Raw genomic sequence first — 21,456 nt, forward strand, 5'->3', positions numbered from 1 at the left:
GCAGCGGATGCTGCTATCTACCCCCGTACTTTCCGGCTCACCAGAAATGTAAGTTAAGAAGCAGCGGTCGTAAGACCACTGCTCCTTAACTCGTCTGCCACCTCTGAGGTGGCGGACAGCAATCAGCCTGATCGGATATCGATTGGCCGCGAATGTGCAAGGGGCGGCATTGCACAAGCATTTCACTAGAAATGCTTGTGCAATGATAAATGCTAACAGCGTATGCTGTCTGCATTTATCGATGTCCGCCCGCACATTGATAAATCTACCCCAAAGTCTTCAATAGACCTACCTATAATCCATCACTTTTTTCCTTAATAAAGTTCTTATGCTTCAGGTACTTTTGTTCCAGAAGAATATGTTTACATTTATAACTCGGTAAAGGTGATATTATTATCAGCTAAATGTTATGTCAATCAAAACATGTACAGTTATTAGTAGGTCAACACCCTGTGGCATTAGATAACATACATATATCTAAGTCACACAGTACAAATAACACTACACTAAATAATCTATACATCCTATAATTAGATAAAGTCATCATTTAGTCTAAATTAAGTTGAGCTTGTGCTTGTGAATAGGGCATGAGAAGAAATTTACAATCAAACAAGAAGACATTTGATTTGAAACTGATGTAACTTTATTTGCACAATAAAATATACTCTGTTTTAAACTACAGGGTATGAAGATGCCACATATCTTTTGCCATTTCCATAAGTCGAGTTGGCCCAGCTGTAAGTCTGAACTTGAAGGGTGACTCCTCCCAAGCTGACAGAACACCTTGATCAAGACAAAATGGCAGCTGTTAGTAATTTCACTGAAAACACTAGAAAATGAAGGACAAAGCATATAATAGAACCACAAAAATGAATAAGGTGTGGGAGAAAGTAATGTTTGGTAAAAACATTATCTATAAAGTTATTTCATACATCTTTTCTTAAAATCCTATCTTTATCACCAACTAAAGTTACTATAATTAGAGTCATATTTTAGCCAAATAAGCAAATTCAGCATAGCATGAATGTTAATATAATACTGTATATTAGGACCAGAACCAGAAAATAATTTGAGGATCATAGTTCTTTAGCAGAATTAGATTAACCATGTTCATCTCATCTTCAGACATGTTTGCATTCCTGGTAAAAAGGCTAAGGATATTCCTTTATTAAAACACATATCTATGTCTGTCTGATCAGTTTTAATATTTGACTGGATAAAGGTAGAACTTTTTAGAAAATTAAGGTCTATAGGCTATACAATTTACTATTATGAAGATCCAACCATCAAATCTAGGGATGGTAGATTTAGCTCAATAAATAAAAACTGCACCTGATGCTGGGTCGCAGTGGTCGCAATTATTAGCAGCTAATGAGTTGTTATTTTAAATAGACATCAGTATTATAGCTTTATAACCATAGCTACTAGGATTTTCCACTGCAAATACATTTAAACCTCTGCTTTTCTGTAAATCCAAACTGCAATTATCCCTAACCATGACACTGACCCAGTGCAGTTTACTTCTATTTTTTATTTACTTCATTCTTTAGATATCCTGTGTTGAAGAAATTGCAATGCACATGGATGAGCCAATCACATGAGGCATTTATGTGCAGCCACCAATCAGCAGCTTCTGAGCCCATCTAGATATGCATTTAAGCAAAGGATATCAAGAGAATGAAATAAATTAGATAATAGAAGTAAATTAGAAAGTTGTTTAAAATTGCACACTCTTTCTAAATCATGAAAGAAAAAAATTGGATTTGATGTCCCTTTAAGCTTCCCTAACGGTAAAGTGGTTAAAGAATATTTATTCTTCAGCCTCTTCCACTCAGTACTAATAGGTCCTCTTCTTGCTTCACACCTCAACTTAGTCCTTAAAAGGAATGCCCTTATATATTTTAAAAAAATCCATTCCTTATTGGGTAATGCAGTTAACCAATCAGGACTGGAATGCTGTTTTATAACAAGAGCATGGCGAGGAGCAGGAATAAGAGAACCCATTGCTGCTGACTGTAAGTGGCTGGAGAATGAAGATTTCTCAATCAGGTTTTAGATAAGAGCAGTCAATATTTTGTGATTCTATTCTTTTACACCATTCCTGCTATATATTATGCACCATTTTAAATCTTTACAGATGTAACAGGATAGTTTAGCATTATTCTATTTCGTGCTAAAATCATGTACTCTGATCCATAAGGTACTTACAGACTGTCAGGACGAGTTACATAGCACAGAGTGTAAATAGCAATATCAAACTCCGGACTGGATCCAATAAAGAAAGAGCCAATGCTTTTCAGGTAGGTAGACCATTTAAACTGGAACCCCAATACATCAGGATAACTGCTCCACTAAAAAAATTGTGAGATCATAAAAATAGTGTTAAAATCTGTGCTGGAAATAATCAAAACCATAGTCCTTCTACATAATAACAACGGTATTGAGAGAGTTAGCTCCTTTTTACAAGAGCCTAATGATATAAGCTCACCAAAGTGTATTTGTCTTGAGAACTATATGTAAAACATTGTTACAAGCACTATTTCAATTGCTTCTACCATATAGTGCTCAAGACACATCCACACTCCTGCATGTAACTTAGTATCCTCACAGGGAAAGGAGATAAGGTTCAACAAATGTATACAAATCCTTCAAGTCCTGCATGTAGAATTAGCTTAAAATGTTAAAGGGATGTTAAATAATAAATACATGCTAGACAGAATGATGTATTCAAACTAAAGATTAGCCTTAGAATAATGTGTAGATGTATTTTTTACAATTATATTCATTGTTTAAATATTAAAAATATAAGTGTAAAGGTTTAGTTTATATAAAGTACTTTAGGTAAGGTAATGGGTTCTGTCATGTTTGAACTAGTTTTCTATTTACCATATATCTGCTTGTGCAAACAAAGCTGTGCAAAATCCCTTCTTTTATTATCTGCTTTATATCTATCCCTAATTGTCTTTAGCAGGGGAAACATAGAAGCGGCAACTTAAGTTCAAACTTGGCGCCATCCATTACTTTATAGAAACTCAGTGGAATTTAGAAAACCAACAATTTAAAGATTAATTACAGGAAAAGGGAACAAATAAAGTATTTTGCAAAGTATCTTAACTACATATAATTAATAATTTTACAATCTCATATTGTTTAATATCGCTTTTAAGTTCTGTAAGACGCATTGAGATGTTTCTAGACTGTCAATACCTTGAGTAAAGTGTGGCGCATTATTGTGCTTCTATTATGAATACAATTCAGATCAAGCAGACTCTGTGAAACTGATCACAACAAAATTGAAGACAGTGAGGCTGATTTATGAAAGGTCTTGCGGACCTGATCCGACAGTGCGGATCAGGTCCGCAAGACCTCGCTGAATGTGGAGAGCAATACGCTCTTCGTATTCAGGATGACACCAGCAGCTCAGAAGAGCTGCAGGTGCAACGCCGCCCCCTGCTGACTCACGGACAATCAGCCGCCAGCAGGGAGGTGTCAATCAACCTGATCGTATTCGATCGGGATAAATTGCTGCAATTCCTGTCCGCCTCATCAGAACAGGCGGACAGAGTTATGGAAACTCGGCCCTTCAAGCTCCATATGGAGCTTGATAAATGGGCCTTAGTGACTGTTACTATATGAAGGCAAAAGCTGAAAGCCCACAAGCAGCATGTCTCGGTTGTCAAGTGACAAGTGTCAAGAGACTGCTTGGGCTTCCAGCATGTCAAACCTACCAGGGCCATGTACGTAGATCTACGTCCGAATGGCACAAGGAGCTAAACTATTAACATTTCTATTTTTTTAAAGCATTCTTACTTTACAGCATTGCTTCACACCTGCCTATTTTTTTGCTGAGTAATATATATATATATATATAAAATAAAATTATGATCAGGACTAAACAAAAGTGGAGCTTAAATATTTATTGACTTACACAGGAACTAATTAACCAACCACCTAAATAGTGCAAATTTAAACTAAACTTTTGAAGCTTTTCACACATCGAGAAAAATCCATGCTTTAGACTTCAGTAACATTTTTAAGCGCACAAAATAATCAAGCTATTTTGTTGCATGCATTTGTTATTTTTTTTTGTTAAAAGCCAGAATGTTTATTATTTTTGGATGAATGCAATAAATATGGAAAAAAAGTAGTTTTTTATATTTTTAAAATAAATTCCCAGGTCTGCTATGTTATATTTTGACACTCCCACTACTGTAATTTTGTCTTGGACCACTAGGTGGCAAAAGTTCCTATTTTAAAGGTTCTATCTATCTCTCTATCTATCCATTTATCAATCTGCGTATCATGGAGATATAAAGCTTCATTGTGGTAATATTTTGATGTTTCAGATGCATACACAGTTAGGGGTGAAAAACTGCAAGAAAATATTTCCCAAGATAAATAATTCCAGAGGCTAAATCTGTACACTAAGAGAAATGGACACGTTTACCTGTTTCTCTTGGCAACCTTTTTTAAAAGGGATAAAGTGGAGTAGTCAGGGGATGATCAGGATTATCTGTTTTTTTTTATTGTTTGGAGAAAATTTCACCTTTTGGGGGGGGGGGGAGCATTTTACCTGAGTGTTTGTTAGTAAGACTGTCTAGAAGGAGGTGATTGCATTTGGAGACCTTTCGGTTTCTGATTATAAAAATAATCTATTTTTGTTTAGGTCTAAGATAGACCCAAGTTGAAAGAGCAAGTCTGTTTTCTTCTCAAGTAGTTGTGTGCTCATGTGTAACCATCTGTTTTCAGCTGTCAGTCTTTAGATGGTTTCTGGTGCACTGTCCTAGTTTTGGTTTATGGGATTTAATGGTCCAGTTTGAGTTGATTTAGTCTGATAACTGAAGATTATTTTGAGTGGGTATGACAATAAATGTTTGCATAAATGAGGGGTTCAGCATTTTTGTGAGGTAGGAATAGCAATTTTTTGGCTCTATGTGAACCTGGTTTAGTAGTTTAACTAGGTAATTAGCAGTTTCTTCTGTAGGTTTAATTCAGATGAGATTTACTAACAATTCATATAGCTATTGGGCTAGATGGGTGGATTCTGTAAAAGATTATGGTCTTCTGTTTAAGTTTCACAGTTCTTAGCACATGGTGGTGCGTGTCTTCTAGAGCTAATAGGTGTTGTTCAAGGTGGTAAAACAATCCCCCCCCAAAAATAAACATTTTAATAAAGTTACAATTATTTTAATAAACATGATAGCCATAGCTTTTTTCTCAAAACAAATGTTGTATGTCTTAATTTCAATGTTTAGAGTAGTTATTAGTTGTTAGTTATTATGACCATAGTAATGTATTATTGATAGAGAAATGACCACAACTTATGAAATGACTTAAAATTCAAGTAATTATGGTGTTTGTGTATAGCTTATATATACAAAGATCTCCATTGTCAAATTTTAAGATCTTTTTAAAGAGAGCACAAAGAAAAAAAATTGAATTTTCATCAAATGAGTACTGAAATAATGAATTTCCATTTTTTGTTTGTGTTTAAGAGAACTTACACTCAGTAGCAGTTATATCAGTTTATCCTTTTAATTTCCTATTTATTTATTTTTTGTGCATTTTTTTTTTTGGTTGCTGTTGAAATTTCGCCACCCAGTGGTAGCAAACTAAAAAGACAGATATATGCAAGCCTTATATATTTAGCTCTCTGTAGATATATAAATACGTCATATTATATTTTTATATCTTTGTTGGAACTATAATTGATTCAACATTGAGGTTCATGAAGAAAAAAATAATAACTTTATTTAAACCTAAATGTTCTGAAAACACTATGCTGAAACCATGCAGTGGAACGAAAGAGAAAATAAAAAATACCATGGTGCTACAATTATAATATTCTTGCTTGTATACAAAGTTTTTTGTTGTTTTTTTCTATACAACATAAATAAAAACTGAGTCAATTGCTCAAATAAATTTTGTTAAACATTAAAAAACGGTAGCAGAAATCTATTTAAATTTGCAAAAGCAAAAAAGCATATTCTGAAATTAGAATTTAAAGAGACATTGCAGTCAAAATTTAAATGCACATAGATGAATTACATCTCTAAATAAAAACGCATTTGCACTATACATGTATTGGCAAAAAATGCTTCTAGTAAAAGTTACCACGTGCATGTGAAGCATAGCTAGATATTCTCAGTGCGCCAGTGTTTTAAATACTACAGCTGTTCAGAGCACCAGTGGGGCTTGTATCATTCCAGCTATTAACAAATTGAGTCATTACAAGATGGTACCAGCACCTTAGACTCTTTGAGCAATTGCTATGATTAAAATGCGGGTGCACGGTGCATACTTAAATACACTTTTTGGAACAGCTATAGCTTTTATTAGAAACATTTTTGCTAATACGTGTATATTACAAAAATGCTTCTATTCAAAACTGAAATGGATTCATTTGGATTCCAATTTTGACTGGAATGTCCCTTTAATATAACTCAATATTAAATTAACGGAAAATCTGGAACATGTGCTTTTTGTGGCTGATATATGATAATAGTATTTGGTCTTAAAGGGACAGTCTAGCCCAAAATAAACTGTAATGATTCAGATAGAGCATGTAATTTTAAACAATTTTCCAATTTACTTTTATCACCAATTTTGCTTTGTTCTGTTGGTATTCTTAGTTGAAAGCTTAACCTAGGAGGTTCATATGCTAATTGTTTAGACCTTGAAGGCCACCTCTTTTCAGAATGCATTTTAACAGTTTTTCACCACTAGAGGGTGTTAGTTCATGTATTTCATATAGATAACACTGTGCTCGTGCACGTGAAGTAATCTGGGAGCAGGCACTGATTGGCTAGACTGCAAGTCTGTCAAAAGAACTGAAATAAAGGGGCAGTTTGCAAAGGCTTAGATACAAGATAATCAGAGAGGTTAAAAGTATATTATTATAACTGTGTTGGTTATGCAAAACTGGGGAATGGGTAATAAAGGGATTATCTATCTTTTAAAACAATAACAATTCTGGTGTAGACTGTCCCTTTAAAGGAACATGAAACTCTGTATTTTTCTTTCATGATTCAGATAGAGCATACAATTTTAAAAAACTTTCTAATATACTTCTATTATCACATTTCCTTTGTTCTCTCAGCATTTAGCGATTATTTCGCTACAGCGAATAATGTCCGCTCGACCTTTGGTAAATCTACCCCAAAGACTGTATTATATTGTGCAACAATTACTTACTTAAAGAGGCATTCGACTTAGGTAATATTAGCACATAAACATTGTAATTCTATCATAAGCAACATGTTGTAGGTGACTTTAAAATCCATTTTAAAAATGTTTCTTTTGTATTTTTAGCTTTTTACATTGCATGTTTAAAGGGACATTAAACACTAAGGCCTAGATTTGGAGTTTGGCGGTAGCCGTGAAAACCAGCGTTAGAGGCTCCTAACGCTGGTTTTAGGCTACCGCCGGTATTTGGAGTCACTCAAAATAGGGTCTAACGCTCACTTTCCAGCCGCGACTTTTCCATACCGCAGATCCCCTTACGTAAATTGCGTATCCTATCTTTTCAATGGGATTTTTATAACTCCGGTATTTAGAGTCGTTTCTGAAGTGAGCGTTAGACATATAACGACAAAACTCCAGCCGCAGGAAAAAAGTCAGTAGTTAAGAGCTTTCTGGGCTAACGCCGGTTTATAAAGCTCTTAACTACTGTGCTCAAAAGTACACTAACACACATAAACTACCTATGTACCCCTAAACCGAGGTCCCCCCACATCGCCGACACTCGGAATTTTTTTTTTAACCCCTAATCTGCCGACCGCCACCTACGTTATACTTATGTACCCCTAATCTGCTGCCCCTAACACCGCCGACCCCTGTATTATATTTATTAACCCCTAATCTGCCCCCCTCAACGTCGCCTCCACCTGCCTACACTTATTAACCCCTAATCTGCCGACCGGACCTGAGCGCTACTATAATAAAGTTATTAACCCCTAATCCGCCTCACTAACCCTATCATAAATAGTATTAACCCCTAATCTGCCCTCCCTAACATCGCCGACACCTAACTTCAATTATTAACCCCTAATCTGCTGACCGAATCTCGCCGCTATTCTAATAAATGTATTAACCCCTAAAGCTAAGTCTAACCCTAACACTAACACCCCCCTAAGTTAAATATAATTTAAATCTAACGAAATTAATTAACACTTATTAAATAAATTATTCCTATTTAAAGCTAAATACTTACCTGTAAAATAAATCCTAATATAGCTACAATATAAATTATAATTATATTATAGCTATTTTAGGATTTATATTTATTTTACAGGTAACTTTGTATTTATTTTAACCAGGTACAATAGCTATTAAATAGTTAAGAACTATTTAATAGCTAAAATAGTTAAAATAATTACAAATTTACCTGTAAAAGAAATCCTAACCTAAGTTACAAATAAACCTAACACTAGACTATCAATAAATTAATTAAATAAACTACCTACAATTACCTACAATTAACCTAACACTACACTATCAATAAATTAATTAAATACAATTGCTACAAATAAATACAATTAAATAAACTAGCTAAAGTACAAAAAATAAAAAAGAACTAAGTTACAAAAAATAAAAAAATATTTACAAACATAAGAAAAATATTACAACAATTTTAAACTAATTACACCTACTCTAAGCCCCCTAATAAAATAACAAAGCCCCCCAAAATAAAAAAATGCCCTACCCTATTCTAAATTACTAAAGTTCAAAGCTCTTTTACCTTACCAGCCCTGAACAGGGCCCTTTGCGGGGCATGCCCCAAGAAATACAGCTCTTTTGCCTGTAAAAAAAAACATACAATACCCAAGCCCCCCAACATTACAACCCACCACCCACATACCCCTAATCTAACCCAAACCCCCCTTAAATAAACCTAACACTAAGCCCCTGAAGATCATCCTACCTTGTCTTCACCATACCAGGTTCACCGATCGGTCCAGAAGAGCTCCTCCGATGTCCTGATCCAAGCCCAAGCGGGGGGCTGAAGAGGTCCATGATCCGGCTGAAGTCTTCATCCAAGCGGGGCAGAAGAGGTCTTCCATCCGATTGAAGTCTTCATCCAAGCGGCATCCATCCGGAGCGAAGCGGCAGCATCCTGAAGACCTCCACCGCGGAACATCCATCCTGGCCGACGACTGAACGACGAATGACGGTTCCTTTAAATGACGTCATCCAAGATGGCGTCCCTCGAATTCCGATTGGCTGATAGGATTCTATCAGCCAATCGGAATTAAGGTAGGAATATTCTGATTGGCTGATGGAATCAGCCAATCAGAATCAAGTTCAATCCGATTGGCTGATCCGATCAGCCAATCAGATTGAGCTTGCATTCTATTGGCTGATCTATTCGCTCCGGATGGATGCCGCTTGGATGAAGACTTCAATCGGATGGAAGACCTCTTCTGCCCCGCTTGGATGAAGACTTCAGCCGGATCATGGACCTCTTCAGCCCCCCGCTTGGGCTTGGATCAGGACATCGGAGGAGCTCTTCTGGACCGATCGGTGAACCTGGTATGGTGAAGACAAGGTAGGATGATCTTCAGGGGCTTTAAATAGGAATAATTTATTTAATAAGAGTTAATTAATTTCGTTAGATTTAAATTATATTTAACTTAGGGGGGTGTTAGTGTTAGGGTTAGACTTAGCTTTAGGGGTTAATACATTTATTAGAATAGCGGTGAGCTCCAGTCGGCAGATTAGGGGTTAATGTTTGAAGTTAGGTGTCGGCGATGTTAGGGAGGACAGATTAGGGGTTAATACTATTTATGATAGGGTTAGTGAGGCAGATTAGGGGTTAATAACTTTATTATAGTAGCGCTCAGGTCCGCTCGGCAGATTAGGGGTTAATAAGTGTAGGCAGGTGGAGGCGACGTTGTGGGGGGCAGATTAGGGGTTAATAAATATAATATAGGGGTCGGCGATGTTAGGGCAGCAGATTAGGGGTACATAGGGATAATGTAAGTAGCGGCGGTTTACGGAGCGGCAGATTAGGGGTTAATAATAATATGCAGGGGTCAGCGATAGCGGGGGCGGCAGATTAGGGGTTAATAAGTGTAAGGTTAGGGGTGTTTAGACTCGGGGTACATGTTAGAGTGTTAAGTGCAGACGTAGGAAGGGTTACCGCATAGCAAACAATGGGGCTGCGTTAGGAGCTGAACGCAGCTTTTTTGCAGGTGTTTGGTTTTTTTTTCAGCTCAAACAGCCCCATTGTTTCCTATGGGGTAATCGTGCACGAGCACGTTTTTGAGGCTGGCCGCGTCCGTAAGCAACTCTGGTATCGAGAGTTGAAGCTGCGTTAAAAATGCTCTACGCTCCTTTTTTGGAGCCTAACGCAGCCTTTATGTGGACTCTCAATACCAGAGTTATTTTTATGGTGCGGCCAGAAAAAATCCGGCGTTAGTTTTTCGGGTCGTTACCGACAAAACTCCAAATCTAGGCCTAAATAAATGCTAGATAGAATGATGCATTTAAAGAAAAGAGTAGTAGATGTATTTTATAAAGTTTCAATAGCTGTTTAAATATTGACAAAATAAGTGTAACATTTGAGTGTCTGTAAAACAATGGGAGCTTCCATATTGTAACTTAGGTTACACCACAAGAAAAGTCAGAAACTAAGTGAAAATAAATAAAAAAATAAGGTACTTTTTAAATCTATAAATATGTTTGCAAATAAAGTCTGCATGTTTTGTTTAATTACACTAAATGCAGCCCCCAATCAGCAAGCACTACCCAGGTGCTAAACAAAAAATGGGCTGGCTCCTATGCTTAAATTCTTGCTTTTTCAAATAAAGATAGCAAAAGAACAAAGACAAATTTATAATAGGAGTAAGTTAGAAAGTTGCTTAAAATTGCATGCTCTTTCTGAATCATGAAAGAAAACATTTGGGTTTTGTGTCTATTTAACAAACAATTGACTTTGATGATCCCTTTAAGACCTTTGATATAACAACAAGACATAGTAAGTGTAACAATACATCTGGAGATGCCACACTAGAGTATAGCCTTAAAAATAAAAGACATATGTTATACTTACTGCCCCATCGGCACTGTAACTCAGATAGTTGAGCTGACCAGATTTCTCCTGTTGATATAACTGTACCCAGTTATGGAAGCCAGATACCTTCCCACTCTTGACTTCTCCTGTATAATTAAAACATTTATGATCACTCCTCTAATATAATTGTTATAACGTTCTGTTTATATTGTTAAGATGAGATTTTATAAACATAGTCAACTTTTTTTTACTTTGGCTCCAACTTAAATATAAACACAGTAGATTTTGTCCTTATGCAATATATTGAACAGTTTTGTTTAGGAGAGTATATGAGTATATTACTGAAGGTGGCTATACCATAATGCTTTTTAGACCCATTGAGATTTGTTGTGTTGAATGTGAGCTAAGGTGAGTTCTTATTGACTTTTGGTTTTCGTTTAGCTTTAGGTATTACTACTTTATCTGTGTTGATCATGGTTAATGCATCTCCTTACCAGAAAAACTGTGTTCAAATCCTGAAGAATCCAATGGACCACTGCTGCGAGTGTACAGACCAAACCACATCTCCTTTAGGTCTGCCTTAAAGCTTTCCACTGATGTGTAATAACCTGTTGTAGAGAAAGGATAGTTAGACACAATTCCACTCCTGCTTCAACGGGTAATACACTTTCCTGCTTAATAAGCCGTTTTAAATAAAACTTTAACGAACGTTCATTGTCCACTTAAATGTTCCAAATGTAAAGGCAATTTTATTACATAATTTGAAAATGTATGGCCAGTATAAACTTCATCTGTAGCGTTTAATTGTTCTAATACATTCTAATTCCTACCATGTGGCCACAGATCATGAACACTTTTAGCTATTGTTGAACAAACATCTGTAATACAGAAATTCTTGAAATGCTCTTTTGTGTAAGAAGAAAATCCTACAGGGTGACACAACACTTGGTTGGTGTGTTTATGAAAATCAGGCAGTAGCTATTGAAGGATGAATGACGCAGTAGGCAGTAAGGTTATGTTGACTTACGACTACCATATACGCTTTTGCTTTGGTTAGTCATGTAACTTTATCAAGTTGAAATAAAGGGATCCATGTTCTAAGCAGCATAAGCTGCTCCAGAGCCCTTGCAGGGCAGGTTTGCATATATGAGCCTGCTTCCCACAATGTAAGAAGCAGCAATCATTAGACCGCTGCTTCTTACACTCAACGTCACCTCTGAGGTGTTGACGAGAAATCCCTGAGAGCTTGCTCACTCTGGGTGATTGACAGTCCCTTCTCTCAGGCATTTGGTCTTGTGAGAGAATGGGCGGGCTTTACACACTCATTTGAGCGTGTAATGAAATATATGGGCAGCGGACTCTGTCCGCTGCCCTATGTAGCGAAGGTGTGCGGACAACTTCTCAAGTTGAGAAGCTTGTCCGCTCCCCTTTTAGTAAATGGAGCCCTAAGACATCAAATGTTAGAGTGTATCTTTTTTATACAACTGTTAACACTGCTGTATAGAAAAGAATGGAGTCTGTAACAGGGTCAAATATGGAGAGGGTGAAAGCAGTCAAGATAAGATATCATTATGCTCAGCAAAACTTTAATTGTGCATCCAGTTTTGTGTAATACAGTTGTAAATGACCCCGGAGTGATTTTTATTAAAAAATGTAACATATGTTTGTACATATTATTATTATTATTATTATTATTATTATTATTGAATAAAGTGGAACCACTTGCTATCCAGGTAGCTGCAGCGACAGTGTTTGATGTCAGCATTAATCATGACCCTGCTTACTGCTCCCAAGTCATTCAGTATTTGTACTGCTATCTGCTGGCAACTCTAAATGTGTTACAGGAATTACCAGAAGTATAAACGACCACAGGCGGCGCTTAGCTTTACCTTTTGAAATGAAGAAGTTGGACAAAACACTTAGGACAGAGGTCTTGAAGATCTCATCAATGAAAGCATTTTGTTCCTGTATCTCTGCGCTGGTTACTGACTCAGCTGTGCCTGTTGCCCTCACATAATTATCTAGCAGAGCCAAGAGGCGGGAAAAAGTGGGTCGGGCAAAGAGTTTGGCCTCATTAACGTAGCTGAACAGCCTAAAGAGATATAATTTCAGTTAGTTTTTTAGAAGAAATTATCAGGAAATCATAAATACAATAATATAATTCCTTCTACTCTTAACACAATTTCAAGGGCAATCCAAACGTTTGAGGTAAGTGTCAAGCACACCCACATTCTGCCCAAGAATGTCCATATTTTGCCCAGATCTTGCATTTGGGCTACCCAGACCCAGCACTTACATAAGAGCCTCCTAAGCATATATACAATTTTTATTTAATTTTTTATACATCAAAACACCACATAAGTGATAAAATTATTAATGAAAATAAGTGCATTAAACTTTTATAACCATTGCTAAATGATTACACTTACTGTCTCACTTCATGTACCTTTCATGTAGGGCTCTCCCCCATGTGTGGTGATAAGCAACGTTCCCACATTTGAAGAGGTACAAAATTAGCTATGTGCCTACCTCACATTAAGCAAAATATAAGTGCTTCAGGTTTGGGTGCATGATACAAAGCAGGAGCTGTACATTTTTGCAGCTGCTTCATTGCTCTATATCATTGGTGAGTCCTTTTAAAATATATTTTGTGGCTGCAAGAATATTTGAGTTTCAATATGGCGGCGTCCAGTATGAATAGGCGGAGCTTTAGTATCTGGCACCTTTAAGCTATTAAAACAGGAAAACTGATTTGAAAAGAACTGCAGGAACAGGATGAAATGAAATAACATAGAAATTAGTAACTATTCTTTTGTAGTTGTGTATAGCAGATGAATGCCCGTTAAGGGATCTTACTTACCAGTTAGTTACCTACATCATCAAGCTACAGTAAAATATTCTTCATCCAGTTATTCAGCTCCTAAAAGAACAACACTACTCTGTGGTCTAATTATGAAGGAATCTGTCTGGGTATTGAAAAATCTGGAGTTCAATCCAGGTAAATAATTGATATTACTTCACATTAACAAAGAACGAGCCTAAAAGATAGAACGGCAACAAATTTTTTTTTGATCTCTTAAAAAATATTTTGAACTATTAATATGGGGCCGATTTATTAATGTGCGGACAGACATGATCTGCTGTAGCGGCATTTATTATTGCACAAGCATTCCTTGTGCAATGCCGCCCCCTGCAATTTCGCGGCCAATCGGCTGCTAGCAGGGAGTGTCAACCAACCCGATCGTATCTGATCGGGCTGATTGCTGTCCGCCGCCTTAGAGGTGACGGGAGAGGCAAGGAGCAGCAGTCTTAAGACCGCTGCTTCTTAACCCCTGTTTCCGGCGAACCTGGAGGCTCGCGCTGAAACAGCAGCATTCAGGCCTTGATAAATCGGGCCAAATATATTAAAACTGGAATTTTCAGTTGTGTTCTCGTTTTATTTCTATTTGCTTTTTGTGAATCGGCTTTGTTTTCTTTACTTTATAAACGTTCATAATTCTCAGCCATTTGAAGCGGCACATAATAATAATATTGTTTAACATACATGCCCCATACATTTTTAGGAACCACTGAAAAAGAGATACTACCAAAATCTGTCAAATTGGGATACATTACTAGATACTGATTTTACCCAACCAAAAATATCTAATTACAGAGTCATACCACATGAAATAATCAGCAAACAAAGAAGGAATGAAAAAAACTGGTAACTGAAAACAGCTGGCAACTTACTTTTGACTGGCGTAATCTGTTCCTGCACCAGTCTGGGTACTAGAAATCTTGTACTGCAGATTCAGGGTAATGTCGCTGATGGCAGCTCTGTTTACATCTGATGCATACAGCTGCTGCGCAATACTCTGAATTTCAGCATTTGTGGCAGCAAAGGGTGAAATATTATGTATTCCTGGCAAAACAAAATGAATTATTGTTAGTGTAGAAGCTTGCAAATTCACCCTATGCTATGCAGCACTTGGGGATACACATAATGGCAAACAATTGATGAGAGTGCCCCTGGGACCAATGTAATACAGTCAGGTGTTTATTTAGGTTATGTGCTGCCCTCGGCACTGAGAAATCTGCTGCCCCACCAACTCCCCACATCCACCCTTTTAGCTCATATTTGCATGATATATACCGTATGTTTCTCACAAACAGCAGTTAATTATCCAGTCATTTCTGCCAGACACACAGAAAAGCAGTGATTATTGCCTTCTGTGAGCCACCTGTACACCAGTTACAAGCCATTTCTATCACTATGTACAGCAGGACAATGACAAGCACTGTTCTGCCTAAGGTGTGCATGTGCACGCTCTCACCTCTTTGAGTAGAGAGCACATACTTTTAAAAGGTGCTCACAGCCCAGTATTTTTTCTTTTCTTCTTAATGATGTGGTCCAGGGTGAGAGTTAAAGCGAGTTATTTTGAGGAAATACTTTTTTTTAGCATCTGCACTTCAATTTGTTGTTTGTGACTGAGTGGCATGCAGAGGAACGTCGTGCGTTAGAGCTTCTCAGCGGTAAGGTAAGTAAGCCTGCTTAAATATGACAGTCTCTTAAATGCTTGTTTAAAACTTCCCAGTGGAACAAGAAGTCTCAGATGAATGCCCACTGTTATTATATGTTGAGTTATGGGTGGGCAGATATAATGGCTTTTTGTAAGCACAGTTAGGAGTTACAGTATGTACACTTGTGATGTTGTGGTGTATAGGCCACATAAAAGACGCAATGTATGATGTTGCTTTAAACATCAATGAGATACGTAACATAGGGGCCGATTTATTATGATCCGGGCGGACATGATTCGCTGTAGTGGATCATGTCCGGCCAGCATCGCTAAATGCACACAGCATGCGCTGTCTGCATTTATCATTGCACAATCATTTCTAGTGAAATGCTTGTGCAATGCCACCCCCTGCAGATTCATGGCCTGTTAAATCAGCCCCAAAGTGTGTGTGTGTGTATGTGTGTGAGAGAGAGAGTGTGTGTGAGATAGTGTGAGAGTATGCGTGAAAGTGTGTGTAAGTGTGCATGTGTGTGTGCGTGTGAGAGAGAGTGTGTTTGTGTATGTGTGTGTGAGAGAGAGTGTGTGTGTATGTGTCAGATGGTGTGAGAGTATGTGTGAAAGTGTGTGTGAGTGTGCATGTGTGTGTGCATGTGAGAGAGAGAGCGTGTGTGTGAGTATGTGTGTGGGAGAGAGAGTGTGTGGGAGACAGTGTGAGAGTATGTGTGAAAGTGTGTGTGAGTGTGCATGTGTGTGTGAGAGAGTGTGTGTGTGAGACAGTGTCAGATTATGTGTGAAAGAGAGTGTATGTGTGTGATAGTGTGTGACAGTGTGAGAGTATGTGTGTGATAGTGTGTGTAAGTGTGTAGTGTGTGACAGTGTGATAGTATGTGTAAGTATGTGGTGTGTGACAGTGTGAGAGTATGTGTGTGATAGTGTGTGTACGTGTGTAGTGTGTGACAGTGTGAGAGTATGTGTGTGATAGTGTGTGTAAGTGTGTAGTGTGTGACAGTGTGAGAGTATGTGTAAGTATGTAGTGTCTGATAGTGTGAGAGTATGTGTGTGATAGTGTGTGTAAGTGTGTAGTGTGTGACAGTGTGAGAGTATGTGTGTGATAGTGTGTGTGTAGTGTGTGACAGTGTGAGAGTATGTGTGTGATAGTGTGTGTGTAGTGTGTGACAGTGTGAGAGTATGTGTGTGATAGTGTGTGTACATGTGTAGTGTGTGACAGTGTGAGAGTATGTGTGTGTAAGTGTGTAGTGTGTGACAGTGTGAGAGTATGTGTGTGACAGTGTGTGTAAGTGTGTGACAGTGGGAGAGTATGTGTGTGATAGTGTGTGTAAGTGTGTAGTGTGTGACAGTGTGAGAGTATGTGTGTGATAGTGTGTGTGTAGTGTGTGATAGTGTGAGAGTATGTGTGTGATAGTGTGTGTAAGTGTGTAGTGTGTGATAGTGTGAGAGTATGTGTGAAAGAGAGTGTGTGTATGTGTGTGTATGAGAGTGTGTATGTGTGTGTATGAGTGTGTGTGAGAGTGTATATGTGTGTGTATGTGTGTGTGTGAGAGTGTATATGTGTTGGAATGTCTGTGAGAATTAGTGTATGAGTATTATTACCTTAATAGCATTAAGTTTGACTACAGTCAATAATAAAGGACAGACACATTTTAGTCACTTGGCCAAAAATTGCACAGGTAAAAATGTTTCTGCACATTGCTCAAAAAGATTAGATGGAAGAGTGATGGTAAGACATCATGAAGCTTTTCTTAAAAAATTGCTGTCCATTTAAAACATACTGCCCTAGGCACAGGCCATGTAGGGCTAGGCCAAAATAAGCCCCTACATTCTGTCCTTGGGATACTTAGCAAAATAACTTGCAATGCCTGATGGTATTTACAGTATATATAGCAAACAGTACACAGAAATCTGCATATTTAAATGCATTTAATTGGAGTAAGTCTATTAGAATACCAGCATTTTTTTAACATAGTGTCTATAAAGCTATAACTCAATATGACTGATACTAATGCACATGCTAATTAAAGAATGTTGCACTTTACAACAAATAGTGGGCTAGATTATAAGTTGAGCAACAATATCACTTTCGCAGAAGCGAAGCTCCACTTATAATCTAGCCCACTGTTTGTTCTGTTTATTAAAGTGCAACATTCTTTGCGATATTTGTGCACACAAATGTTCGCTGGTATTACAAGTTAGGTGCCATTCGAACGCGACCTCACATTGCACGGAAACTTTGCGCTCACAAGAGTGCGCTTCCATAAGCTCCAATGGGAGCCTCATTCTCATGCCGTCAGACACTGGATGAGAACTAGTGCAGCGAAGGGGGTAAGTCGCACAGCAATGGGCAGCAGATTGTAAATATATATGTATATGAATATATGAATATATACATATATAAATATATGTGCTAATATGTGTATATACACATATTAACACATAAATATATATGTATATATTCATATACATATATATTTACAGGAAACACACAGTTATCATAGACCAAAATTTAAAGGCACTTTTCAGTGCCGTTTTTTTCTAACACCCCACACCCGCCAACTTTAACTCCTCATAACTGCCTTTTGCATTATTTTTTATTTAAAAAAAGCTACATTTTTTAATTAAAAAAGTATATTCTATATTTTGGGGCCAATTGGAGGTTATTTCTGACCTCTGGTTAATTTTCGGAGTGCTAATTGCTACCGTGAGCTTGCGATAGCAATATCCGGCCACTTGTAAGGGCTGGTTACTTATAGTGCATCCGTAAATTTGCGCAATAAATTAGCCCTCCAATAGTAATCTAGGTCAGTATGTTTTACCCGCAAAAAGCAGAGACCCTCAAATGGGTAAGTCATGTATAACACTAAAATATACTATGTAGCAAGCACTAACACTCTACTTATCCTGTCACAAGAGCTAACACTCACTGATTCATACTTTTTTGAAGTAGAGAATTCCTCTCTTCCAGAAAATTGAAATAGCTTTAATAAATGAAGATACCTATTGTATCTATATAAAAGGAGTTCAAACCATTTCTTCATAGGCATATCCAAAGATGGTAACAAGCTAGCACACCTTACAGTGACATATAACAACTTATGATTACAAGAATTTTCTTATTTCTAGCAATAGATTAACATATTAGCTAAGTGACAAAGCTTTATGAATACCTTAACATATTGGGCTAGATTACAAGTAGCGCATTAATTTGGGCTTGTATTACAAGACAGTTGAAAGTAAAGGAGTTCGATTGAGCACAATCAATATTAGCCGCGTCAGGTTAGCGTGACTGAAGATAGCGTAAAGGAATAGGGCTAAAATAAAAGTTGCACAAAACACAACATAAATACATTAAAATAAACTGTTACACTCATATAAACATTATCTGATAAAAAAATATTCATATAAATATTAATAAAAAATATTTATAAGAGTTCAAAGGTACTTGGTATATTGGCCATATATTTGACTGCAAAAGGCTAAAATATATGTGTCTAAATAATGTTTCCATTATAATATTTAATATGTTTTACTGTGTATTTACTGTAAATATTTAACATTCCAATGTTTTTTAAATACAGGATAATGTTATTTTTATTGGAAATACGTATTTCTATATATATTTTTATATGCCTATAGATATATAGGTTTAGCTATATATTTTATATTAATATATCACATATATTGTATATATAGAAATATACAGTTAATAATAATAAAAAAAAAAAATTCTTTGTGAAGAATATAGGAATTTAAATTATGCAAAATATGCTTTGGGTTTCACAATGTAAGTCTAATGGGGTGTTGAATTAGCGCACATGAAAACTTAGTTATATTAAGGAGCGTTATTGATACATTAAATATAAAATATTACAAAATATTACTAAGAAATTTGAAATAATCCATACTTTTTGCAATATTATATATATTATATATATATATATACACACACACACAGAAAAACACAGAAGTGGACTGCACTCTCAAACCGGACTGGGAACACATCCCATGCAAAACCCCATAGATAAAATTACAAAACACAATTATTAGGACAACACATAGAAAGTCTGGCACTCTCTTGCAACCACACACCTAGATTAAAAGCAAAATGGAAGACCTAGTTACAGCATCTGGCCAAATGGTGATAGGCCCAGGATCACGCCAAGGTCTCTTCTTCCCTGGGTCCCTTGCCTACAGCCACACAATGCATGCCGTCAAATACACTGAAATGCAAACAATTGTGACACAGGCCCTTTGCAATTTCCCTAGACACATACAAAACATGGAAGTGACTTAGGAAGTAAACCCCAGACAAGCCAGAGTGCAAAGCCCGAAGGGAAAATTACAAAACAAAATTATTAAAGGGACAGTCAACACCAGCATTTTTGTTGTTTTAAAAGATAGATAGATTCACCAGTTTTGCATAACCAACACAGTTATAATAATAAACGTTTTACCTCTGTGATTACCTTGTATCTATGCCTCTGCAAACTGCCCCCTTATTTCAGTTCTTTTGACAGACTTGCATTTTAGCCAATCAGTGCTCACTGCTCAGTAAATTCACGTGCATGAGCTCAATGTTATTATCTATATGAAACACATGAACTAACACCCTTTAGTGGTGAAAAACTGTCAAATGCAGAACAAGCCTTCAAGGTCTAAGAAATTAGCATATGAACCTCCTAGGTTTAGCTTTCAACTAAGAATGCCAAGAGAACAAAGCAAAATTGGTGAGTAAAGTAAATTGGAAAGTTGTTTAAAATTACATTCCCTATTTAAATCATGAAAGTTGTTTTTTACTTGACTGTCCCTTTAACGCAAATCATAGAAACTCTGACACTCTCTTGCAAACACACAGCTAAATTAAAAGCAAAATGCAAGAGTTAGATAGAGGCATTTGGCAGAATGGTGATAGGCCCAGGACCTTGTATATAATATATATAGTTTATATATATATATATATATATATATATATATATATATATATATATATATATATATATATATAATTATAATGAGAAGCATGTATATTATTGCTATTGCTTATTACTGAGTTAAGTATTGTCATTTTTTGTACTATGGCCCTCTGATGAGTAGTTCCGCTACTGTATATAAATATATAGTGTGTATCTTTTATTGTGTTTGTTGTATACCTTGTAACATTAAACATTAAGTAAAGATATATATATAAGTGGGGTGTCATGATTTTTAGTTTACAATAATTACATTTTTTATAATTACATAAATCAAAAAAAATGGAATCTCTATGCAGCAAAGGGTGCCATAAATTTAATGAAAGATAAAGCACAGCAGTATGAAATACTATATTATATCTTTACACTAAAGGAAAAAGAAATGATGTTTCAGATGAGCCTAATAAAGCATACAAATTAAAAAGTTTACATAGAGTTTGCCCATAAAGCAGCAAAATTCCCCTTACATACAACATTCTGCAAGTGAAGGAATAAAATAAACTTTATCTTACTTGGTTCAGGCACGTGTGCTCCATAAATCACACAGGGCAAGAGCCAGAATAGAAGAAAGGAGCCCTTCATCGTGATCTCTCTGCGGATACTTCTGAATACTAAGATGCAGCTGCAAGTGGTTTATATTCCCTATTACATCACCAGAGAGGCCAATACTCATGGTTCGTTCTCATGTTTACACAACCTTGTAAAAATACAGATACTGTGTAACTTGGTAATGAACCAGATGACCTCTAAGTAAACTAGTGAACTCATAGATAAACTCATAAACTTGTGCACTCCAGTACACTGTCTAAGAAGGGCACTGTCAGTGATTGGCAGCCGTACTAACCTATACTGCGCCTGCTTAGCTCACCGGTTGTGAGCGACTCCTGAGTATGAGTAAGCTCAAGGTGCGCAAAAGTTGTGTTGCTCAATCAGTGTGGCTTTTACCTTCTGAAGG

General features: G+C 36.6%; 1 protein-coding gene across 1 annotated transcript; it reads right to left on the reverse strand.

Annotated features, from left to right (window-relative positions):
* Positions 1–620: 620 nt before the first annotated feature.
* On the reverse strand, positions 621–21,130 carry LOC128652034 (uridylate-specific endoribonuclease D). The gene is made up of 7 exons (XM_053704987.1): positions 21,014–21,130; positions 14,747–14,918; positions 12,904–13,106; positions 11,509–11,622; positions 11,054–11,160; positions 2,209–2,351; positions 621–783 (listed from the first exon to the last, which is right to left on the reverse strand). The coding sequence occupies exons 1-7, from the start codon at positions 21,081–21,083 to the stop codon at positions 672–674; spliced, it is 921 nt and encodes a 306-aa protein (XP_053560962.1). The 5' UTR covers positions 21,084–21,130; the 3' UTR covers positions 621–671.
* Positions 21,131–21,456: the final 326 nt, after the last annotated feature.

The sequence above is a fragment of the Bombina bombina genome, chromosome 3 (assembly GCF_027579735.1).
Source record: "Bombina bombina isolate aBomBom1 chromosome 3, aBomBom1.pri, whole genome shotgun sequence".
In the NCBI taxonomy this organism is placed as follows: domain Eukaryota; kingdom Metazoa; phylum Chordata; class Amphibia; order Anura; family Bombinatoridae; genus Bombina; species Bombina bombina.

Excerpts from the sequence above, each read along its gene's own strand:
- LOC128652034 (XM_053704987.1), bottom strand. The coding sequence starts at position 21,083 with ATGAAGGGCTCCTTTCTTCTATTCTGGCTCTTGCCCTGTGTGATTTAT. Across the intron at positions 11,161-11,508 it reads ATTTGAACACAGTTTTTCTG|GAGAAGTCAAGAGTGGGAAG; the intron begins GTAAGGAGATGC and ends TTAATTATACAG. Across the intron at positions 784-2,208 it reads GTAACTCGTCCTGACAGTCT|GTGTTCTGTCAGCTTGGGAG; the intron begins GTAAGTACCTTA and ends GTCTTGATCAAG.